Raw genomic sequence first — 23,129 nt, forward strand, 5'->3', positions numbered from 1 at the left:
AGGGGCATTCGACCTTCAAGCTATACCCCCTGCCATATTTTTTATGTTTTATTTTGAAACAGGGTCTCACTGAGTTGCAAAGAGCCTCACTAAGTAGTAGCTGAGGCTGCCCACGAACCGTGATCCTCCAGTCTCAGCCTCCCTAATGCTGGGATTACAAGCGTGCACCACCATGCCTGGCTATGGAGTGAGTGTGTGTGTGTGTGTGTGTGTGTGTGTGTGTGTGGTACTGGAGGTTGAACCCATGGGCTCCTATCTCAGCCTCCCGAACGCTGGGATTACAAGCATGCGTCGCCACTACCGGCTCTCTCTGTTTTTTTTTTTTTTTTTTTTTGGTGGTACTGGGGTTTCTGGAAGCCCTTCTACCTCCGGGCTACACTCCCAGACCTCTTTATATTTTTATTTGGAAACAGGGTCTCCTAAGCCAGTGAGGCTGGCTTCGAACCTGCGCGATCCTCCTGTCTCCGCCTCCCAAGCGCGGGGATTCCCGGCGTGCGCACCACGCCCGGCTAACTCTTACTCTGAAGCATCCTCTTAGCTATTGGAACAGCAAGAAAGCGCCAGCCCTGGCGTGCTGGCCTGGGATGCCACGCCCGGAGGGATTGGGGGTGGGCTTTAATACTAGTGGACCAATCACAGCGCACCTCTCACCCGGGCGGCAGCCGATTGGCGGTTGCCATAGCACCGGGAGTTCGCGTGTCAAGATGGCGGCGGCCCAGCGGTGGCCGCGTCCTCTCAGGGCCCTTCCCTGCTTCTAAGGCGTGCGCGGTTCAAGGCATGGGCTTTGCGCCGCTGACCCCTGTCCTGCTGGGGCTCCTCCTCCTGCAGGGCGTCCCGAGGCCGCTGCGGGGGGACCCGGGTATGTATGGCGGGCAGGGGCCTGCGGGGCGGGGCGGGGCGGGGCGGAGGGCCGGGCCTGGGACTCCGGCCCCGGGCGCCTCCACGCGTAACCCTGGGCAATCGCTCCCATGCCCTTCCCTCTCTCCTAGTTTTCATCCCTTCTTTCATCCGAATGTCCAGCCCTGTGGTCAGCGCGTCCCTGGTCGGAGGCACCGAGGATGTGACCGTGTCCCTGGTCCCGCTGCAGCCCGAGGATGGTAAAGAGTCTGGTCTTTCTTGGGGGGGCCTGGCGAGGTGGCGTCCCGGAGGGCCCGCTTCTTTCCCAAGCAAAAGGGCCAGGGGTAGCCGGGGCCCCGTGGTGGCGCACGGTTGTAATCCCGGCGCTTGGGAGGCTGAGACAGGAGGATCGCACAGGTTCGAAGCCAGCCTCAGTACTTAGTGAGGCTCTCAGCAACTTAGTGAGACCCTGTTTCCAAATGAAATAGAAAATAGGTCTAGAAGTATATCCTGGAGGTAGAAAATCCCCTGGGTTTCACCCCCAGTACACCCCCCCCCACACACACAAAAGGAAATAAATAAAGAAAGAAAAAGGTGAGGGGTTGTTACAGACCAAAGAGGACCTGTGGACAGGTTCTGTAAAAGAGAGCCTGAACGAGCCAGGCATGGGGGTTATCCTGCTACTTGGGAGGCTGAGACAGAAGGATCGCAAGCATGAGAACCGCTTAAACAACCTAGTGAGGCTCTCAGCAACTTAGTGACACCCTGTTTCCAAATAAAATAAAAATAAAATAGGCTAGGAAAGTAGCTCAGAGATAGAATGCCCCTGGGTTCAATCTCCAGTACCAAAAAAGAGAAAAAAAAAAAGTGCTTGCTTCAGCTGCACATATACTAAAAAAAGAAAAAAAAAGAAAAAAGAAAAGCCAGGCATGGTGATGCACGCTTATAATCCCAACATTTGGGAGACTGAGACTGGAGGTTTGCGGCCAGCCTCGGCTACTTAGCAAGGCCCTTTGCAACTTAGTGAGACCCTAAAGAATAAAAAATAGGCCGGGCATGGTGGTGCACGCTTGTAATCCCTGCGCATGGGAGGCTGAGATAGGAGGATCGCACAGGTTCGAAGCCAGCCTTAGCTGATTTAAGAGACCCTGTTTCCAAATAAAATATAAAATAGGTCTGAGAGTGTAGCCCGGAGGTGGAAGGCCCCTGGGTTCCATCCCCAGTACCACACACACAAAAAATAAATAAATAAAAAATAGGGCTGGGAGTTAGCTCAGTGGTAGAATGCCCCTGGGTTCCATCCCCAGTACCGCAAAAAATAAATACATAAATAAATAAATAAATAAATAAATAAAATAAAAAAATAAAAATAAAGAACTCAGGGGCATTCTATCCCCAAGTACACCCCCAGCCTTATTTTAGTCTTTATTTTGAAACTGGGTCTCGCTAAGTTGCAGAGGACCTGATGAGGCTGCTGAGTCTGGCTGCGCACCTGTGATCCTCCCCTCTCAGCCTCCCAAGGACAGGGATTACGAGTGTGCGCCACCATGCCTGGCTTTTTATTTTCTTAATGAGAATGTTAATGTCATTTTATCCCAGTGGACAAATGAAGAAATTGAAGTTCAGAGCGGCTCAAGGTCATTGAAGGTCACACTTGGACAGGGCTTCCACCCTAGCCCTCCCGCGCACCTCTCGGCTGCACCTTGCCCTCCCATCCTCTCTTCCCTAGGGGTGTTGCCGGTCCCGACCTGTGGAATGCCCACCGATGACACAGGAGCATGGAATCTGACCGTGACTCCCGGCGTGGTAAGCCCAGAAGCAGACCCGTTTCAGGTTTCTGCAGTGCTGCCTCAATTTGATGCGTGTAACTTGCTATATGCCCAGAACTACTGAGAAACTGTGGGTCTCAGTGGAGACGTTCATCCAGCCAGGGCTCTTATTCTAGGGACCTGGGTTCTTTTCAAGGGATCTGTGAAATTGCACGTGAAATCCTTTATGCCTTTTTTTTTTTTTTGCAACTGCAAAAAAAAGCAAGAAAAGGTTCTAGCTAAATTGAGATAATCTACTGGACCTGTATTTAGCTTTGTCTAAGAATCCGAAAGAAGCTGGGCGTGGTGGCGCACGCTTGTCATCCCAGCATTCAGGAGGCTGAGACCAGAGGATTGCAGTTCGCGGCCAGCCTCAGCTACTTAGTGAGGCCCTCTGCAACTCAGTGAGACCCGGTTTCAAAATAAAGAATAAAAAAAAAAAAAATTGGGCAGGGGGTGTAGCTCGGAGGTTGAATGCCCCTGGGTTCCATCCCCAGACCCGCGCAAAAAAAAAAAAAAAAAAAAAAAAAAAGAATCTGAAAGCTGTCTGCCTTTATGTGAAGGATTCAGAATCAGACATTGCCTGTTACAGCGGGTGGAGGAGCCAGGTTGAAGAGAAAGTCATCTTTGTTGGCTGTTTATAAACTGAGCCGAGGCCAAGGCAAGCTTTTCCCGCGGGTCCCACTCTGAGTTCTTAGGGTGTAACGTAACGCTGCCTCCGTAACACGCAGTGGTGTTTCCCTCGCAGGATGTGTGGGACGTGATGGTGGGGTTGAAGAGCCCGCCCTGGTGCTCCCCGAATGAGACAGACTCCTCCTCGGGGGCCCCGTGCATCGTCCAGACGCTTCTGGTGTCGGCGTCTAACCAGTCATCCTGCCTAGCTCACCTGCTCATCCAGGTGGAAATGTATGCCAACTCTTCTCTGGCCCCCAGTGCGTCAGGCAAGTCAAGCCCTTGTCAGCCAGAGCTGCTGTTTTGAACACTGCCTGCTTGTTTGTTCTGGTACTGAGGATCGAACTGGGGTGTTCTACCTCCAAGCTACACCAGGGATGGGACCCAGAGGCATTCTTTTTCCAAGCTACACCCTCAGCCCCCCCCCTTTTTTTTTCAATACTGGGGATGGAACCCAGGGCATTTTACCTCCGAGCTACACCTCAGCCCTATTTTTATTCTTTATTTTGAAACAAGTTCTCACTGAGTTGCAAAGGGCCTCACTAAGTAGCTGAGGCTGGCCATGAACTGCAGACCTCCTATCTCAGCCTCCCGAATGCTGGGGTCACAAGCATGCGCCACCACACCCAGCTTCCCCTCAGCCCTTTTTCAATGTCTGTCTGTCTGTCTGTCTTTCTTTCTTTCTTTCTTTCTTTCTTTCTTTCTTTCTTTCTTTCTTTCTTTCTTTCTAAGTCTGGGGATGGAACCCAGGGGCATTTGACCTCTGAGCTACACCCCTGCCCTACTTTTAATTCTTTATTTTGAGATGGGGTCTCACTAAGTTGCAGAGGGCCTCACTAAGTAGCTGAGGCTGTCCGTGAATTGCAATCCTTCAGTCTCAGCCCCCCGAATGCTGGGATGACAAGCGCGTGCCACCACGCCCGACCTTTTTAAATTTCATTTTGTTTTTGTTTTGAAACAGGGTCTTGCCAGATTGCTGAGTCTTGCTAAGTGGCTGAGGTTAGCTGGGACCTGAGATCCTCATGTCTCAGCCTCCCCTGTGCTGGGGTTACAGGCATGTGCCACCATGCCCTGCAGATATTAGCAGTTTGCAAAGTGTGCTTGGCTTCACTCTTTTTGCTTGTTGGATTTTTTGGTACTGGGTACTGAACAACCTACACCCCCAACACTATATTATTATTATTACTAATTATTTTGTGTGTGCATGTGTGTGTGGTACTAGGGATGGAATCCAGGGCCATTCTACCTCTGAGCTGCGTCCCCAGCCCGATTTTTTACTCTTTATTTTAAAACAGGGTCTCACTGAGTCGCAAAGTTCTTCACTAAGTAGCTGAAGCTGCCCACAAACTGCGATCCACTCGTCTCCGCCCCCCGAATGCTGGGGTCACGAGCGTGCGCCGCCGTGCAAAGGGCTCTCTGTACATTGATTGGCCCCGAGCCGGTGTTCCTCCTGTCTCTGCCTCCCAAGTACTGAGATTACGGTGCGGGCTGCCTCGCCTGGCCTTTGGGTTCATTCTTGAGTTGGCCGTGCCTTCCTAAATGCATTCTTTGTCTCTTTAGTTTTCTTATTTAAAAATACTTGCTTTTTTTTGTTGGGCGTGGTGGCGTACGCTTGTAATCCCCGCGCTTGGGAGGCGGAGACAGGAGGATCGCGCAGGTTCGAAGCCAGCCGCGCGCGCTGGCTTAGGAGACCCTGTTTCCAAATAAAAAAATGTAAAAATAGGTCTGGGAGTGTAGCCCGGAAGTAGAAGGGCTTCCAGGAACCCCAGTACCACCAAAAAAAAAAATAAAAAAAAAATAAAAAATAAATAAAAATAAAAATACTTGCTTTTTAACCAGGCGTGGTGGCACATGCCTGCAATCCCAGTACTTCGGGGGCTGAGACAGGAGGATCCCAGGTTCGAGGACAGCTTCAGCAAGTAGTGAGACTCAAATGTCAACTGTTTGTGTCTCTTGTAAACGACTTTAAATCCTTTTTGAGAGACAGTGAGTTTTGTTTACATTCATGGATGCTCATGACTCCCATGGGTACCCATGGATACCTCAGCCCTCTCTGGGGATGAGGAGGACTTAGGAATGAGGTCATAGAAAGCCAGCACATTTTCAGTGAGAGCTCTAGACCGCTAGCTGTCCTCAAGAATCAGCCTACTAGCCGGGCGTGGGGGTGCGCGTTTGGAATCCCAGCATTCCGGGGGCTGAGCCGGAGGATCGCGGTTCGCGGCCAGCCTCAGCTACTTAGCGAGGCCCTCTGCAACTCAGTGCGACCCGGTTTCAAAATAAAGAATAAAAAATAAGGCTGGGGGTAGCTTGGAGGTAGAATGCCCCTGGGTTTCATCCCCAGTACTGCCAAAAAAAAAAAAAAATAGAATCAGCCTAATAATTTATGCATATAGAAGTGTATCTTTACGCCGGGCGTGGTGGCGCACACTTGTAATCCCTGCACTTGGGAGGCAGAGACAGGAGGATCGCGCAGGTTCAAAGCCAGCCGCGCGCGCTGGCTTAGGAGACCCTGTTTCCAAATAAAAATGTAAAAATAGGTCTGGGAGTGTAGCCCGGAGGTAAAAGGGCTTCCAGGAACCCCAGTACCACCAAAAAAAAAAAAAAAAAGTGTATCTTTACTTCTTGAAAAAAACATGGAGCCGGACATGGTTGTGCACACCTTTAATCCCAGTACTTGCGAGGCTGAGACAGGAGAATCACAGGTTCACACCAGCCTCAGCAACTTAGATCCTATTTCAAAATAAAATAGTAAAATTGGGCTGGGGTGTAGCTTGGAGGTAGAATGCCCCTGGACTCCCGATAGCATACACAAATGCTTTTGTGCATTTAGGTAATCCTTTGCTAGGTTGCTGACAGCCTCTAAATTGCTGAGGCTGGCCTTTAACCTGTGATCGTCTGTGCTCAGCCTCCCAAGTGCTGAGATTACAGGTGAACACCACGACACCTGGCTTCTAGTCAGGTAATATTTTGGAACGTCTATGTATGAATAGCCAGACTTAGAAAATTTGGTCTTTGTTGGTATTTATGACATGTCCGCTTTGACCCCATGAAGGTATGAAAACTTTTGCACTCAGTCAGACAGAGATCAAAACCAGAAACGGGATGGAAGAAGAGGCGGGAGGTATGTGTGCGAGTGGCAGCGCCCGAGGCAGCCGCGTGTAGACACCTCTGTAATGGCGCGCAGTAGACCCACTTCTGACCCGCGGCCGGCGCCGAGTCGCGTGGCTTCGTCACTCAGGGTGGGGTCCTCAGGCTGGCCACACGGTCAGTCCTGGGACAGGCCATCCAGTCACCGACACACGAGGGTGCTGCTGGGTCCCAGCTTAGAATGTGCGCTTGGTTCATTAGATGCTTTTATCATGTCATGAAAGTTAACGTGTGTGTGTGTGTGTGTGTGTGTGTGTGTGTGTGTGTGTGTGTGTGTGTGAGATACTGGGGACGGAACCCAGGGGCTTTCTACCTCCCAGCTACACCCCCCAGCCCTACTTTATTTTTATTTGATAACAGTGTCTCACTAGGTTGATGAGGGTCTCACTACTCGCTGAGACAGTCCTGAACCCTTAATCCTTCTATCTCAGCCTCCCAAGGACTAGGATTACCACACCTGGCCAAGTTAACCGATTTTTAACATCTGGGCCACAGCCTGCCTGCCTTTCTTTCTTCCTTTCTTTCTTTCCTTCTTTCTTTCTTGTCTTCGGGAGGTTGAGACAGGAGGATTATGGTTTGGAGGACAGCCATGGCAAGTAGTGAGACTCATCAACCTAGCAAGACCCTGTTTCAAAATAAAAAAAATTAAAAGAAAATCGGGCTGGAGGCATAGCTGAGAGGTAGAATGCCCCCGTGTCCAATCCCCAGTGCCGACAAAAGGAGCCCGAATGCTGTGGACGGTGCTCGGTCAGAGGCTTCATCGCTGACTGTTTCTGATGCGTGTGCTTCCAGAGAACGCGACGGTCATTCCCAATCAGGTGTATCAGCCGCTGGGCCACTGCCCTTGCAACTTAACGGCCGGCGCCTGTGATGTCCGCTGTTGCTGTGACCAGGTACGAGCTTTCTGATCACTGGTACACGAGTTGTGCTGCCTGGTAGCGTGCGGGAACACCAGTTCCCATCAACTGTTTTTGTTGTTGTTGTTCTGAAGATTGAACCCAGGAGTATTCTATCCCTGGACTGCATCCCCAGACCTTCTTATTTTTGAAACAGGGTCTCATCAAGTTACATGCGCAGGCTTTGAGTCTGCGGTCCTCCTGTCTCAGCCTCCCAAGTACTGTCTCCGCCACGCCCAGCCAGAAGGTTGATCTTGCACCTGCTAATTTTCAGGTGCCTTTACAGTCAGACTGTAGCCCGGCCTGTGAGCCCCGTGCTTGGGAGCCTGAGGCAGGAGGATTCCATGTAGGAACCACCACAGCAACGTAGCCAGACTCTCGGCAACCTATCAAGACCCTGTTTCAAAAACAAAAAGTAAACTAGGGTTGGGAGTGTAGCTTGGAGGCAGAATGCCCCTACGTTCAATCCCCAGACACACATGCGTGCATGAGTGTGCGCGCGCGCGCGCGCGCAAACACACACACACACACAGCGTTGGGGGCACAGCGGAGGCCTGGCCCGCTCACCGCCCGCCTGTGTCTCTGCAGGAATGCATGCGCGCGCACGCGCGCGCACACACACACACACACACACACACACACACACACACACACACACAGCGTTGGCACAGTGGAGGCCTGGCCCGCTCATCGCCCGCCCGTGTCTCTGCAGGAGCGCTCACACACACACACACACACACACACACACACACACACACACACGCACACACACGCACACACACGCACACACACGCAGCGTTGGGGGCACAGTGGAGGCTTGGCCCGCTCACCGCCCGCCCGTGTCTCTGCAGGAGTGCTCCCCCGAGCTGAGGCAGCTCTTCCATGGCTCCTGCATCCCCGGCGTTTTTGGCGGCGACGTCAGCCCTCCGTTTGATCAGCTCTGTGCCTCCGGGACGACGCGCCAGGTCCCCGACTGGTTCCCCTTCCTGTGTGTCCAGTCATCCCTGGCCAACTCGCCCTTCCTCGGCCACTTCTACCACGGGGCCACGTAAGTGCCGGAGCCGTGCCTGGGAGGCCACGTCTGGCGGCCCCGATCCACCCGCTGCTCGCAGTGCCGTAATGATTCTAGTTTGTCAGCCCCAAGGTCATTTTTCTGTTTGAAAGAATGGGCCATGGCAGCACACCTGTAACCCTAGTGCTTGGGAGGCCGAGACAGGAGGATCGCAGTTCTGAAGCCAGCCTCAGCAACTTAGCAAGGCCCTCTCTGTTCCAAAATAATAAAGGAAAAATCAAATCTGCCGAGGGATGTAGCTCAGGTAGAGTACTCCTGAGAAAGAGTTGGTTCTCAGTGAAAGTCAGTCAGTTGATAGCTGCACGTGGGGGCGTATTTCTGTAACCCTAGTGCTGGGGAGGCTGACACAGGAGGATCCGATGTGAGGGCAGCCTCAGCAAGTAGCAAGATTTTCAGCAACCTGGCAAGCCCTGTTTCAAAACAACAAAAAATAAGCTGGGCGTGGTGACACACGTTTGTAATCCCAGTACTTAGTAGACTGAGACAGGAGGATCGCAGTTCGCGGCCAGCCTCAGCAACTTGGTGAGACCCTTGGCAATTCAGTGAGACCCTGTTTCAAAATAAAGAATAAAAAATAAGGCCAGGGGTGTAGCTTGGAGGCAGAACGCCCCTGGGCTCCATCTCTAGTATCACAAAATAAACAAATAATGAATGACTAATAAATTAGGAAAATAAAACGGATAGGGGTGTAACTTGGAGGTTAAATGCCCTTGGGTTCAATCCCTGAAACCACCACCAAAAATAAAATAAAATAAACATAAATCAGTTGATCTGGCACACAGTGAGCAGTGACTGTCTCTGGTGGAGAAGGGGCGCAGGCCCTTGGGGGACACCGGCTTTCTGTATTTGACAGTTCTGAGCTGTTGATACAACCGTTTGTGTGTCTTGCGATTAACCCAGGAAGGGTGTTTTAGCAGACGCCGGCTGGAGGCGTTGCTGATCCTTTCTCTTTTCTGGACTTGCAGTTCCCCGAGACACAACCCCGCCCTTGACGTCTATCTGCCTCCTGATCCCAGAGATTTCTCAGACTTTGGTTACAAGCAAGGCGATCCGGTTATGACGGTGGAGAAGACGTACTTCACTGTCCCTCAGGTAAGGACTTCACGTTTTTTATACTTTGGTGCATCGTAGGCTCAGGGCGTGATGCAGGTTGCCATGGTGACGGCCGTGCACATGGCCCTCGGTGGCCCCCGCTCCTCCACCCCTCCCCACACGGGCATTCTCACATACATGTATCGTGTATCGTGGGTGGGTGGAAGTGAGCCCCTCACCCATCCTCCCTCTGCCCCTGCCCCTCGCCCACCTCCCTGGCTCCACTGGGGTTTCTCCTTCATCTGAAGCCCCTCTCTGTCCCGGTCACTCCCCAGCTCCCGCATATGGGAGAACACACAGGCCCTTCACGCTCCGTGACTGGCTGAGCTCACTTGACGCAGTGTCCTCCGGGCCCATCCATTTTCCCGCCAATGCCCTCAGGTGTCCCTGGCTGGACAGTGTCTGCAGAACGCCCCCGTGGCCTTCCTCCAGAATTTCGATATTAAATGCACTACTAATTTGGAAGGATACCAAGAACGAAACGGCGTGGCCCATTCCAAGATAAAGAACAGCGCCATGGCAGGTAAGGTCGTTTCTCTGAAGAAAACACACACCCGAGTGGTAAGATGAACTGCGATCTCACAAGCACATGGCACGCCTGCTGGGTCAACTTAAGCTATGCATATCCAGCCGGGCGCGGTGGGCACGCTTGTGATCCCAGCACTCGGGAGGCGGAGACAGGAGGATCGCGGTTCCCAGCCAGCCTCAGCTACTTAGTGAGGCCCTCTGCAACTCAGTGAGACCCTGTTTCAAAATAAAGAAAAAAAATAGGGCTGGGGGTGAAGCTCGGAGGTAGATGCCCCTGGGTTGCATTCCCAGCACTGCAAAATAAGTAAATGAATAAATACATAAAATTATTCATGTTTATCACATTTTTGGGGGGTGGTACTGGGGATGGAACCCAAGAGCATTCTACCCTGATTCACTCGGTCAGCCTCCCTCTACGACCCATGCCGGTCCCCTTCCTCCCTCCAGTAGTGAGATCGGTAGTGATACCTTCATGCAGGGACATCATATTATTTAAGGAAATGTGGTCATGTCAGACTGTGTGGATTTATGGACGTTAATGTACTTTTTTAGGCACAGTTACACCAAGTGTGACCTACGAGGAGACAACTGATCTTGACAAATTCATCACGAGCACAGGTATTTCCACAGTATATTTTTAATGTCATTTCTACAAAAATAGATATGTAGCTGGCACGGTGGCCAACACTTGTAATCCCCGCGCTTGGGAGGCTGAGACAGGAGGATCGCGCAGGTTCGAAGCCAACCTCAGCTACTTAGTGAGGATCTCAGCAACTTAGTGAGACCCTGTTTCCAAATAAAATATAAAACAGGTCGGTGGGTGTAGCCCAGAGGTAGAAAAGCCCCGGGTTTTATCCCTAGTACTCAAAGAAAAAAGCAAAAAGGAATGTGTGTGTGTGTGTGTGTGTGTGTGTGTGTGTGTGTGTGTGTGTGTGTGTGTGTAATTTATTTCAAGTGTTATATGGCTCCAGATAAAATAATTTTTGTTAAGAAGGTAGGGAGAGCCAGGCATGGTGACACAGGCCTATAATTTCTGTCCTGGGAAGTTTGAGACAGGAGGATCACAGGTTCAAGTACCGCCTCAGCAAGTAGTGAGACTCTCCGCAACCTAGTGAGACCCTGTTTTCAAATAAAAATAAATTAATAAATTAGGGCTGGGGTGTAGCTCAGAGGTAGCCCGCCCCTGGGTTCCATCCCCAATGCCACACACACAAAAGGACGGAGGGACTTTTCCCAGAGGAAGGAAGCCGTCCCGCGGCGTCCCATCTCCCCTCGCTCCAGGTTGCCCATGTCTGGGGCCGTCCTGCGGCCTGAGCCACTCCCCGTGGGCCCTGGCGGCCCCTGCCAGGTCTCGGGTTCCTTAGCCATTTCTTTTTTTCCTACTGGGAATTAAACCCAGGGGTATTCTATCCTTGAGCTACATTCCCAGCCCAATTTTATTTTTATTTGGAAACAGGGTCTTGTCAAGTGGATGAAAGTCTCACTACTTGCGGAAGGCTGGCCTTGAACCTGCCATCCTCTTGTCTCAGCCTCCCAGGAGCTGGGATGACAAGCATGTGCCACCACGCCCAGCTCAAAAGGGGGTCTTTTTTGTTCTTTTCTTTTGGTACTGGGGATGGAACCCAGGGGCGTTCTACCTCTGGGTGACACCCCCAGCCCTACTTTTTATTCTTTATTTTGAAACAGGGTCTCACTGAGTTGAAAAGGGTCTACTAAATAGCTGAGGCTGGCTTCGAACCTGCGCGGTCCTCCCGTCTCAGCCTCCGCAATGCGGAGATGACAAGTGTGCGCCACCACGCCCGGCTCTCACAGGGCGTCTTTAATTGACGAATGCCCTTGTTTTTGCAGGAGCACTGTTAAGCCCTGCACTGGCCCCCAGGAGCGTGAACGTGGAGGAGCATTACGTCTTCAGATGGAATAACAATACCATCAGTGAAGTGAACGTCCGAATCCTTAGGGCAGAGATCAGCGCCCACCAGACAGGTGACTGGAGCCGGGGAGCGAGCGAAAGCTTCCAGTTCAAAGCAGGTCTTCTTCCCTCAAGATGCCAGCCCCCTCCCCCTCTCCCCTCCTCCCCTCCCCTGCCTCTTTCTCCTTCTTGTTATTTTTATTGTTTGTGGTGGTATTGGGGATGGAACCCAGGGGCATTCTATTTCCGAGCTGCGCCCCCAGCCCTAATTTTTATTCTTTTTTTAAAATTTAAATAATTTTTTTTGGTGGTACTGGGGTTCCTGGAAACCCTTCTACCTCCGGGCTATACTCCCAGACCTATTTTTATACTTTTTTTAAATTTGGAAAGAGGGTCTCTTAAGCCGGCGTGGCTGGCTTCAAACCTGCGCGATCCTCCTGTCTCCGCCTCCCAAGCGCGGGGATTACAAGTGTGCGCCACCACGCCTGGCTATTCTTTATTTTTGAAACAGGGTTTCACTGAGTTTGAAAGGGCCTCACTAAGTAGCTGAGGCTGGCTGCGAACCACGATCCTCTGGTTTCTGCCTCCTAATGGTGGGATTACAATCGTGCGCTACCATGCCTGGCTTCATTCTTAATTTTTTTTTAATTTTTGGGTGGTACTGGGGTTCCTGGAAGCCCTTCTACCTCCGGGCTATGCTCCCAAACCTATTTTATTTTTGGAAACAGGGTCTCCTAAGCCAGCGCGCGTGGCTGGCTTCGAACCTGCGCAATTCTCCTGTCTCAGCCTCCCAAGCCGGGGATTCCAAGCGTGCGCTACCACGCCCAGCGTCCCAACCCTATTTTAATCTTAATTTTATTTTGGGTTTCACTAGCTGGGTGTGGTTGTGCACACTTGTGATCCCAGCATTTGAGAGGCTGAGACAGGAGGATCGAGGTTTATGGCCAGCCTCAGCTACTTAGTGAGGCCCTCTTCAACTCAATGAGACCCTGTTTCAAAATAAAGAATAAAAAATAGGGCTGGGGGTGTCGCTAGGAGGTAGAATGTCCCTGGGTTTCATCCCTGGGGCGGGGGGGGGGGGAACAGGGTCTAAGTTGCTGAGGCTTTCTGCGAGCCTGCGATCCTCCTGCCTCAGCCTCTGTAGCACTGGGATCACAGCGTGCGCGACCACAGCTCGGATTCTCAGAATTGTAACACATAAAAGGAAGTTGGAGCTGATGTTTCTGTGTGCTCGTGAGTTATCAAAACAAGTATTTTTTTTGCGCAGCAAAATTCATTTTTTAAAATTTTTATAGTGGCACTGGGGGTGGAACCCAGGGGCCTTCTACCTCCAGGCCACACTCCCAGACCTATTTTATACTTTATTTGGAAACAGGGTCTCACTAAGTTGCTGAGAGCCTCACTCAGTAGCTGAGGCTGGCTGCGAACCTGCGCGATCCTCCTGTCTCAGCCTCCCAAGCGCGGGGATTGCAAGCGTGCGCCATCATGCTTGGCAAAATTCGTTTTTTAAGATAAAGAAAATAACACCACGGGGGGTAATTTCTTTTTCAGTGCCGCTGTGCACATGATCATGTCTTTATTTTGATTTCTTCTTAGGAATAATGACACAGAGGTTCACTGTGAAGTTTTTAAGCCATAACAGTGGGGATGAGAAGGAGACCTCGGGAAATCCAGGTAGGAGGCGTCTGGGCAGACGTGGTCTAGCTCCTTCACCTCCTTCACCAGCCGCGCTTAGAGGAAGCCCCAGGAACTTTTGTTTTTTATGCTTTTTACTTCTTCGTTACATTGTATTCTTTTCTTGAAAGCAGCTGAATTTTTAAAAAAAATGAAATGTCTAAGCCAGGCATGGTGGCACACCATTGTAAGTAGCTCAGCTACTTAGTGAGGTCCTTTGCAATTCATTGAGACCCTGTTTCAAAATAAAAAATGAAATAGGGGAGCCAGGCGTGGTGGGCACGCTCGTAATCCCCACGCTTGGGAGGCTGAGACAGGAGGATCGCGCAGGTTCGAAGCCAGCCTCAGCTACTGAGTGAGGCTCTCAGCAACTCAGTGAGACCCTGTTTCCATAAAAAATAGAAAATAGGGCTGGAAGTATAGCCCGGAGGTAGAAAGCCCCTGGGTTCTACCCCTAGCACCAAAAAAAAAAAAAAAAAAAAAAAAAAAAAAAATAGAGCAAGCTGCTGTCTGAGCAAATTCTTTCCCTTTAGCTCTTAGCTACTGGCTCTTTGGTTTGTTTTGGTTTGTTTTGTTGTTCTGGGGACTGATCCCAGGGGCATTCTACCTCGAGGCTACACACCAGCCCTATTTTTTTATTTTTTTTGTGGTACTGGGAATTGAATCTTGGGTTATGCACCTCAGTCTTATTTTGGGTTATGCACCTCAGTCTTATTTTATTTTTATTTTTAAGCAAGTTGATGAGAATCCCGCTAACTTGCTGAGGGCTGCAAAACTGGGATCCTCCTGTCTCCACCTCCCAAGCGCGGGGATTACAAGGGTGTGCCATCACGCCCGGCTTGCTCATTTCACTTCTAAAGCGTAGTAAAAGTCACATGGATTTCTGCATCTGTTAAGAACCAAACCAAAAAAGCCATCTGGGCAGTGTGGCACATGCCTGTAATCCCAGTACTTGGGAGGCTGAGACAGGAGGATTCGAGGTTTGAGGCCAGTGTCAGCAATTTAGGGAGATCCTGTTTCAAAATTAAAACTCAGTGGGGTTGGGGGTGTAGCTTGGAGATGGAGCGGCTCTGGGTGGGTTCCATCCCCAGCACCAAAACCAAAGCCAAACCCAGTGACGGTGACAGCCTCTCTTAAGGGTATTTTATTTACTTGTTATTTATTATTTATTTATTTTGGGTACTAGAGATTGAACCCAGGGACATTATGCCTCTGAGCTCTACCCTTAGCTCTGTTTCATAGTTGACTTTGAAACGGGGTCTTACACATTGCTGACGCTGTCCTCCAACTTGTAGTCCTCTGGTGTCAGACTCCATGTCCTGGGGCTAAGGCTCGGGGGCGCGGCGCAGAGCCTGCCGTCATTGGCTCTCGCTGGAGGGCGTGGCGCAGAGCCTGCCGTCATTGGCTCTCACTGCACTTCCTTCTCACGTGACCTGATGACGTAGCCCTTGCCCTGCTAGAATCCTCCAGAGGAAAGGTGCTAATTCTCATTTGTGGCCTTTGTTTAGGTTACCAACTTGGCAAGCCTGTCCGAGCTCTAAATATCAACGAGATGAATAACGTTACAACTTTACACCTTTGGCAATCAGGTAAACCGGTTTGACCATTATGATTAGCCTCTGATAAACTAAAGTTAGAAATATTTTCATAGCCAGGCATGGTGGCGCATGCCTGTAATCCCAGGACTTGGGAGGCCTAGCCAGCAGGATCACAGTTTTGAGGCCAGCCTTGGCAATTTAGTGAAGCCCTGGTTTTTGTTTGTTTTTGTTTTTGGTTTTTGCAGTACTGGGGATTGAACGCAGGGGCATTTTACCCCCAAGCTACACCTCCAGCTCACTAAGTTGCAGAGGGCCTTACTGAGTAGCTGAGACTGGCTTCGAACCTGCGATCCTCCTGTCTCAGTCTCCCAAATCTTGGGATTACAAACATGCTCCACCACGCCCGGCCTTCTGGCTTTTTAATAATGACTGTTAATGTGGTTTGTACCTGACGTGCTAGTTATTCATGATATTTAAACGTGAGTCTGGAGTGAGAGCCCCTTTGCCAGATCCCAAGAAGGTGCTGAGCAGAGCCCTGAGCAGCTTCCCACGGCACGGGAAGCTCTGTGTGTCCGTGGTAGTCCCCACGCTGCCGAGGCATGGGGTGGTCATGTGCAGAACACATGGCCGGTGAGAACCGGCCAGGAAAACCCCGCAGCAAGGCCCTGTGTCCCCCGTTGAGAGGGTTAGAGCAGCACTGATGCTAGTTCTGAAAACTGGAAACCTTATGTCTACTTCGTGTTTTCCAGGAAAAACTTTCAAAGATTTTCACTTTGTGTGTGTGTGGAGGGCTGTCGGGGATCAAACCCAGGGACATTCTGCCTCCAGCTTCACCCCCGGCTCAAGTTTCTTTTTTATTTTGAAACAAGGTCTCACTAGGTTGCTGCGAGTCTCACTAAGTTGCTGAGGCTGTTCTCGAACCTGCGATCCTCCTGCCTTGGCCTCCCAAGTCCTGGGATGACAGGCATGCGCCGTCACGCCTGGGCCATCTTTACTTTTACTTAGCAAAAACAGTAAGAAGAGAATTGTTTTCTTTCACAGCTGGAAGGGGTCTGTGCACATCGGCAGCATTGAGACCCATTTTGTTTGGAGAGAACGCTGTCTCCGGGTGCCTTCTGGAGGTTGGGATGAAAGAAAACTGCAGTCAGCTCCGGTGAGTCTCAGCGACAAGGTTATCTGCATTTCAGAAGGTTTGCTTAAAGTTAAAATGCTACACGCAGACTGAAAACGCGGCCGTGGAAGGTTAGAAACAGCAGAAACAGCGAGGGTGAGAAATGAATGGAGGCGGGGCATGGCGGCGCGCGCCTTCAGTCCCAGGACTCGGGAGGCAGAGACAGGAGGATCGCAGCCTCGGCAATTTAGCAAGACCCTGCTGCTAAAATCCGGCTAGAGGTAGCTCAGAGGCGGAATGCCCCTAAATCCAATCCCTAGGACCACCAAAACAAAGGAAGAGAGAAAAAATGAAAAAGAGTAAGAATAAATATATACTCGCACTACAGAGTAGATTCCACCATGGACTGTTGGAAAGTGAGCTTTAACTTGGGATGAAACCTGCTCCATCCACGTTCAGGCAGAGCCCTCTGCTGAAGGCTGTTCAGGTTGTTTGAAACTCTTACTCAGAATATGTAAAAGAGGGCCAGAGCCAGGTATAATTGGTGCATTAACATTTAAATGCTACTTAAACTCTGGTATGTAAAAGTATCCACTTCATTGTAGGGGTGGCTTTGAAAGGTTTACACACACACACACACACACACACACACACACATACACACTCAGTCCTGGGGACTGAATCCCAGGCCTGTGTTTGCTGGGCAAGCACTCTACCACTGAGCTACAACTCAGACCTTTATAAAACACTTTGTGTCTCTGTACTTGGGAGGCTGAGACAAGAGGATCACAGGTTCATGGTCAGCCTGAACTCCTTAACTTTATTTTTATTTTATTTTATTTTTATGGTACTGGAGATTGAGCACTGGTGCATTCTGCCTCTGAGCTACACTTCCAGCCCCATTTATTTATTTATTTATTTATTTATTTATTTATTTATTTATTTATTTATTTAGTTTTTGCAGTACTGGGGGTGGAACCCAGGGGCATTGTACTTTGCTAGGTTGCTGAGGCTGGCCTCAAACCCTCATCCTCCTGTCAGCCTCCCAAGTCCTGGATAACAAGCGTGCGCCACCACGCCCGGCTGTCCCCACCAGTTTTTAATGCCAGTTCTGGGCAGACTTTTACTTAGGCACCTCATGGGAAAGGGCTTTGGGCCTAAAGCTGCTGGCCGCGGGCTGAGGGCGGACGGCCTCCTCTCTTGCAGGGAGAATGTTATTGAAAGGCTTGAGTCATTAATTCAAGCAACTCATGTCGCAATGAGAGGCAACTCCAATTATCAGGAGCTGAGTGACGGCTGGCTGGAGATAATCCGTAAGTCACGGTGACAGTCGAGGTCACGGTCTCCCCTGGAGGGCTCCATGGAGTCACAGAACTCGAGGGTGTGTGGTCAAGGCCGACCCGCTCAGCTCCCGGCAGAGCAGTGTCGTCCCGAGAGGCGGCCTGCACAGGGTGAGCTGGAGGGACCAGCGCCGGGTGAGCGGTCCAAGAGCTGGGGTCTCAGAAATCCAGGCAGGACTCTCCAGTGTGCCCGACGCAGCCAGTCTTCTCAGCACTCCAACCGCAGCTGGGTGCTTCACGGTCCAGTGGAGTCGGCCATCTGGACCGAGCGTCACGCGGCCAGTTGCAGCTGGCCCCGGGGGCTGACGCAGGCGGCCCTGTTGCTGCCTTCGCTGGACAGTGTCCAGGAGTCACCCTCCAGCAGGGGCTTCCCAGCACTTTCCTCTTATTCATGATTTTTATTTATTTTTGTGGTCCTGGGGATGGAACCCAGGGGCTCTCTACCTCCAAGCTACACCACCAGCCCTATATTTTTTTTATTATTCTTTATTTTGAAACTGAGTTTCACTGAGTTGCAGAGGGCCTCACTGAGTAGCTGAGGCTGTCCATGAACTGCAATCCTCCGGTCTCAGCCTCCCAAGTGCTGGGATTACAAGCGTGCCCACCACGCCCAGCTCTTTCTGTCTTTTAAGAGGAAGTTCATATGAAGTTCTAAGATAACGGTCTCTGCGAAGGAAAGCCTGAAGGGGTTGTAGATTCACAAGCACAACAGTTTGCCTGCTATTTTGGGGAGCCAGGAACAGGAGCAGTTGAGAGCTGGCTTTGTAGCTTATAAAAGCAACACTGTTAGTTAAAAGAAAATGGAGTGACTGAAAATTAGTATTTGCTTTCCCATCGTGCTCCAGGACGCCAACAGCCTGGCCTTTACCGCCATTACGTGTCCAAAGGCAAGGTGGCTTCAGGGGCTGCGACGGAATGCCATCGCTGTCTGCTTTTACCATGGGGGCGGGACTTCTAAAGTCTTGTGACTGATTTACCGTTGCAGGAAACATTTCCAACGCCATCCTGGTTAGTTAGTCCCTGCGTCCACCTTGTCCCGGTTGGCAGAGCGACACCTGGAGCCCATCAGGATGAGAGCCATAGTAATGGGGACCCCAACACTCTCTCCTTTATCTTTCAATAACATCACATCGGAGGAAATGTGCTGTTAAACTGTTCTTTCCCAAATGTACAACTCATCTTCCCGTAGGCATCGATGCCCCGGACGCACTCGCTGACCAGTCTGGTAACGCAGATGGCCGCTGCCTTGACCTCCCTGCGCGGCTGGACGTCCGCATCCTCTTCTCCGACGCTGGCGTGGTGGAGGGGCTGGCTCAGCCGCAGATCCTCGGCGTCGAGACGAGGTCTGGTCCTCTGGGACAAGTGGAGTTTCACACCCTCGGTAGTAGGGAAAGGCTATGAAGATTCTTTCTTTACAAATTGCAATTATTAGCAATATGCTAATACATATGTATTAGTGGACTATTTATACTGTGTTTATAATGGGAGCCTGTCCTCACAAGCTTTCTAAAGCTGTGTGTGAGAGCGTCTGCAAAGTATTTCAGGGGATTCAAAGATGAATAAGGGCTACCCAGTGCTAGCTAGCCTAGTTAGAAGTCCATGGACGGGGGCAGCTTGCTAACAGCACGCCATGTTTAGAGACTGGCGGCCGAGAGGCAGGTCCTGTTGATGGCTGGACTTGGGCCGCTTCTTCAGGTGCTGGGGCTGCAGTTTCCCTGCCTGTGTGCGCAGGGGTCTTTTTCTCTTCATCTGTGGCTCCTTTTCCCTTCGGTCAGCTTTGTTCTCAAGGAGGTCCTGCTCAAGAGATGGCAAGGATGAGCCGGCATGGCGGTGCATGTCTGCAATCCCAGTACTTTTGTGGGGCAGGGACAGGAGGATCGCAGGTTCAAGGCCAGCCTCAGCTACTTAGTGCAGCCCTGTTTCAAAATAAAAGAATAAAAAGGGCGGGAGTGTAGCTCAGAGGATGGCTAAAATGAACACCAGTAATTCCTACTAGCATCATTTAGCAACTTTCTCTAGTGGAAGAGAGGCCCGTTTCTCAGAAAGGATTTGGGCAGATTTTTATTGGTTCAGTTTGGGTCATGGGATCCTTACTGAACTAATCACTGTGGTCGGGGTAATAGACAGCTCTGATTGGTTAGGCTCAGGTGATGGGCCAGCCCCCTAGGCTGAGGCTGGTGCCTTCTGGTCTACTGGACTGAGAATGCGGAGTGCTGGTTCCCCAAGGGTAAGTTGGGGTATAGTTATCACTGGAAAGGAAAAGGGTCTCTGGATAGGCAGGAATAACAGATGCTAATCTCCAAAGCCACCTAATAGTACTCTTTTGAAGAATACACGAGGTGATGTGTATAAGGCTCCTTAGTAGCCAGGGGTGGTGGTACATGCCTGTAACCCCAATACTTGGGAGGCTGAGACAGGAGGACCGCAGGTTCAAGGCCAGCCTCAGCAACTTAGCAAGGCCCTCAGCAACTTAGTGAGACCCTGTTTCAAAATAAAAAATAAAATAGAGCTGGGGGTGTAGCTCAGAGGTAGAATGCCCTGGGTTCCATTCCCAGTACCACACACATAAAAGACACCTTAGTTCTGTGCTTATGGATAGCTATGTTATTGTATCGAACAGTAAATGGCTAGCTATTGTTACCATATTGTTTGAGACAAACCAGTGGTAAGTTTCCTGTAAAAGCACATAAAATGAGATGGCCGGGAAGGAGGAGATGGCGGCCAGCCGTGATTGCAGCCGGTGGCGGGGCCCCGGGGTTCCTCGCGGTCTCAGGCCTGTACCTGAAGATGTGTGCGACACAAGATTCCCCGGCGCTGAGCAGGCTGGGTGTGGAGGCGGCGGTGTCGCCTGCAAGGTCCTTTTCCCCCAGGTTCTCCACAGTGAGCTGGCAGTACCAGTGTGGCCTTCCTTGTGAAGATAAGGCTGACCTTCTCCCCATCGGTGCAGCCGTCCGGTTTATTAAAATACCTGCACAGCTGCCCCGCCCCCGGACAAGGTAATCCGTTTGCCAACCTCGCTAACATTGTTGGTGGGAAGCGGTTCCTTTCATTAAGCTCTGAGCTTTTGCTTGTTGTTTCTGTTGTAACCTTCAAGAACCTTTTGCAGATTCCAGATCAACTTTACAGAGTACGACTGTAACAGAAACGACGTGTGCTGGCCGCAGCTTCTATATCCACTGACCCAGTACTATCAAGGTAGGCCAAAACAGATTTCTGCAAACAATGATAGCAAGTAAGAATTACGAAAAATAATGCGTAAATGTCACGGAAAACTTAAAAGGCGTAAAAGGGGAAAAAAGGTACCCATACTGAAATGGTCACCGTCACTCGTTTGTCCTACTTCCGCCTGGATGATTACCGAAGCTGTATGAAGTGACACCACCTCTCTGTTCTCGTGCTCTTGCAGGGGAGCCGTACTCCCAGCGCCTCGCCAAGGGCCTGCTGCTGCTGTCTTTCCTCACGCTGGCGCTGAGCCTCAGCAGCCCCTGGACCAGAGTGTGTAGAGCGTGGCTCTCGCAGACCAGCCCCTACTAAGTCGTCTTTTTTTTTTTTTTTTTTTTTTTTTTTCCGGCACTGGAGATGGAACCCAGGGACATTCTACCTCCGAGCTACACACCCCTAGCCCTATTTTTTTTATTCTTTATTTTGAAACAGGGTCTCACTAAGTTGCGGAGGGCCTCACTTAGTAGCTGAGGCTGTCCACAAACCGCGATCCTCCGGTCTCAGCCTCCCAAGTGCTGGGATGACAAGCCTGCGCCACCATGCCCAGCTGGCCCTTTTTATTTTTTGAGGGAGAGTCTGGCTAAGTTGCCTTCAACCTCCCATCCTCCTGCCTTATCCCCCCAAGTGGTGGGGATGAGAAGTGTGTGCCATTCGGGTTGTCTCTGCTAAGTTGAAGTGTGTGTGTACGCACGGGGCTGGGGATTAAACTCAGGAACATTCAACCTCTAAGCTGCACCCCAGGCCTATTTTTAATTTGGAAACAGGGTCTTAGTTGCTGAGAGCCTTGCTAAGTTTCTAAGGCTGGCTTTAAGTCTGCCATCCTCTGTCTCTGCTTCTCAAGAGGCTGGGATCACAGGCGCACACCATGTGCCCGGCTCTGCTACGCCTTCTTAAAGATTCTGGATCCTCACGTCGATGACTTGTTAGTCCTACAGGCCTCTTTGCCATTTTAATAAATGAAATGTTTTCTTTTGGTAGAAGGCTCTGAAGTGTTCTGTGAATTTAATCCATTCCTGTTGCTGGGCGTGGTGGCGCACGCTTGTAATCCCTGCATTTAGGAGGTGGAGACAGGAGGATCGCGCTGGTTCAGAGCCAGCCTCGCTGGCGTAAGAGACCCTGTTTCCAAATAAAAAAATATAAAAATAGGTCTGGGAGTGTAGCCCAGAGGTAGAAGGGCTTCCAGGAACCCCAGTACCACCAATAAACAAACAAACAAACAAACAAACCATTCCTGTGGCTTATACAGATGCTGGAGATTGAACTGGGCGGTATGTGGGGGGGTGTCCACCTCTGAGCTACAACTCCAGCCCTATTTTATTTTATTTTATTTTATTTTATTTTTAGGCAAGGTCTCACTAAATTGCTCCAGCTGGTTCTGAACCTGCAATCTTCCTGTCACTGCCTCCCAAGCAGTGGGATTACAGACGTGTGCCACCAAGCCCGGCTAAATATTTAATTGAAGGGCCACTGTAGCCAGGCCTGGACATACCACCGTGGATGGAACAGTGTCCTGCTCCGAGGCCTGGCAGAGAGAATTCCAGATAGCGGGGCCGTGGGGAGGAGGGCGACCTTAGTTAGGGACCAGGGACAGCGGCCTCTCGGCTGAGGTGGTGGTGGGGTTCTGGGCGAAGGAATCGGGGTCAGCTGGGAGTTTGGGCGGAGCAGCGGCTCACATCAGCTCTGGGCTGGGGCCAGACCGCGGGAGGCAGCTCACCACGCTGGCAGGGCCCACGCCAGGGCGGGTGTCCAGGGCTGGCCACCCCGCGGCCGGGATGCTCAGAACCCAGTGATTCCTCGGAGCGGGCTAACAGCGTCCCGCACACTCGGGAAGCCTCGCCGAAAGAAACCCACTGGCAGCGGGCGCGGTGGCGCACGCCTCTTATCCCAATGTTTTTGAGGCTGAGACTGGAGGATAAGTTCGACGCCAGCCTCCATCACTTAAAGACCCCCCGCAATTTAGCGAGACCCTGTTTCAAATTAAGAATGAAAAGGGACGGGGGTGTGGCTGGGAGGTCGAACGCCCCTGGACGCAATCCCCAGTATAACAAAATAAAGCAAAACAAAAGCGACCCGCACAGCCCAGGCAGCCCGGTCCGCCCCGCGGCGCTCAGTGCAGCGGAGCGGGTGGGCGTGGTCGGCCCGCCGCCGCCCCGCGCGCTCATTGGCCGGCCGGCGCGGGGCGGGCGCTCATTGGCCGGCCGGCGCGGGGCGGGCGCTCATTGGCCGGCCGGCGCGCGGGGGCGGAACCGGAACCGGCCGCGCGGGGGCGGGGCCTGGCGCGGC

At 51.3% G+C, this 23,129-nt stretch overlaps 1 protein-coding gene across 1 annotated transcript; it reads left to right on the plus strand.

The window, feature by feature from the left end:
• Positions 1 to 777: 777 nt before the first annotated feature.
• On the plus strand, positions 778 to 21,158 carry TCTN2 (tectonic family member 2; the record flags this gene model as incomplete). The annotated part of the gene is made up of 18 exons (XM_080717599.1): positions 778 to 859; positions 990 to 1,097; positions 2,567 to 2,643; positions 3,394 to 3,586; positions 7,257 to 7,357; positions 8,212 to 8,408; positions 9,398 to 9,524; positions 9,906 to 10,047; positions 10,605 to 10,670; positions 11,901 to 12,035; positions 13,558 to 13,635; positions 15,144 to 15,224; positions 16,215 to 16,326; positions 17,491 to 17,597; positions 18,814 to 18,967; positions 20,495 to 20,620; positions 20,731 to 20,819; positions 21,031 to 21,158. 18 exons carry the CDS (start codon positions 778 to 780, stop codon positions 21,156 to 21,158), a joined length of 2,103 nt encoding a protein of 700 aa, XP_080573725.1.
• Between the last annotated feature and the right edge of the window lie 1,971 nt (positions 21,159 to 23,129).

Source organism: Muscardinus avellanarius, assembly GCF_963383645.1.
Source record: "Muscardinus avellanarius genome assembly, chromosome: 21".
Lineage (NCBI taxonomy): Eukaryota > Metazoa > Chordata > Mammalia > Rodentia > Gliridae > Muscardinus > Muscardinus avellanarius.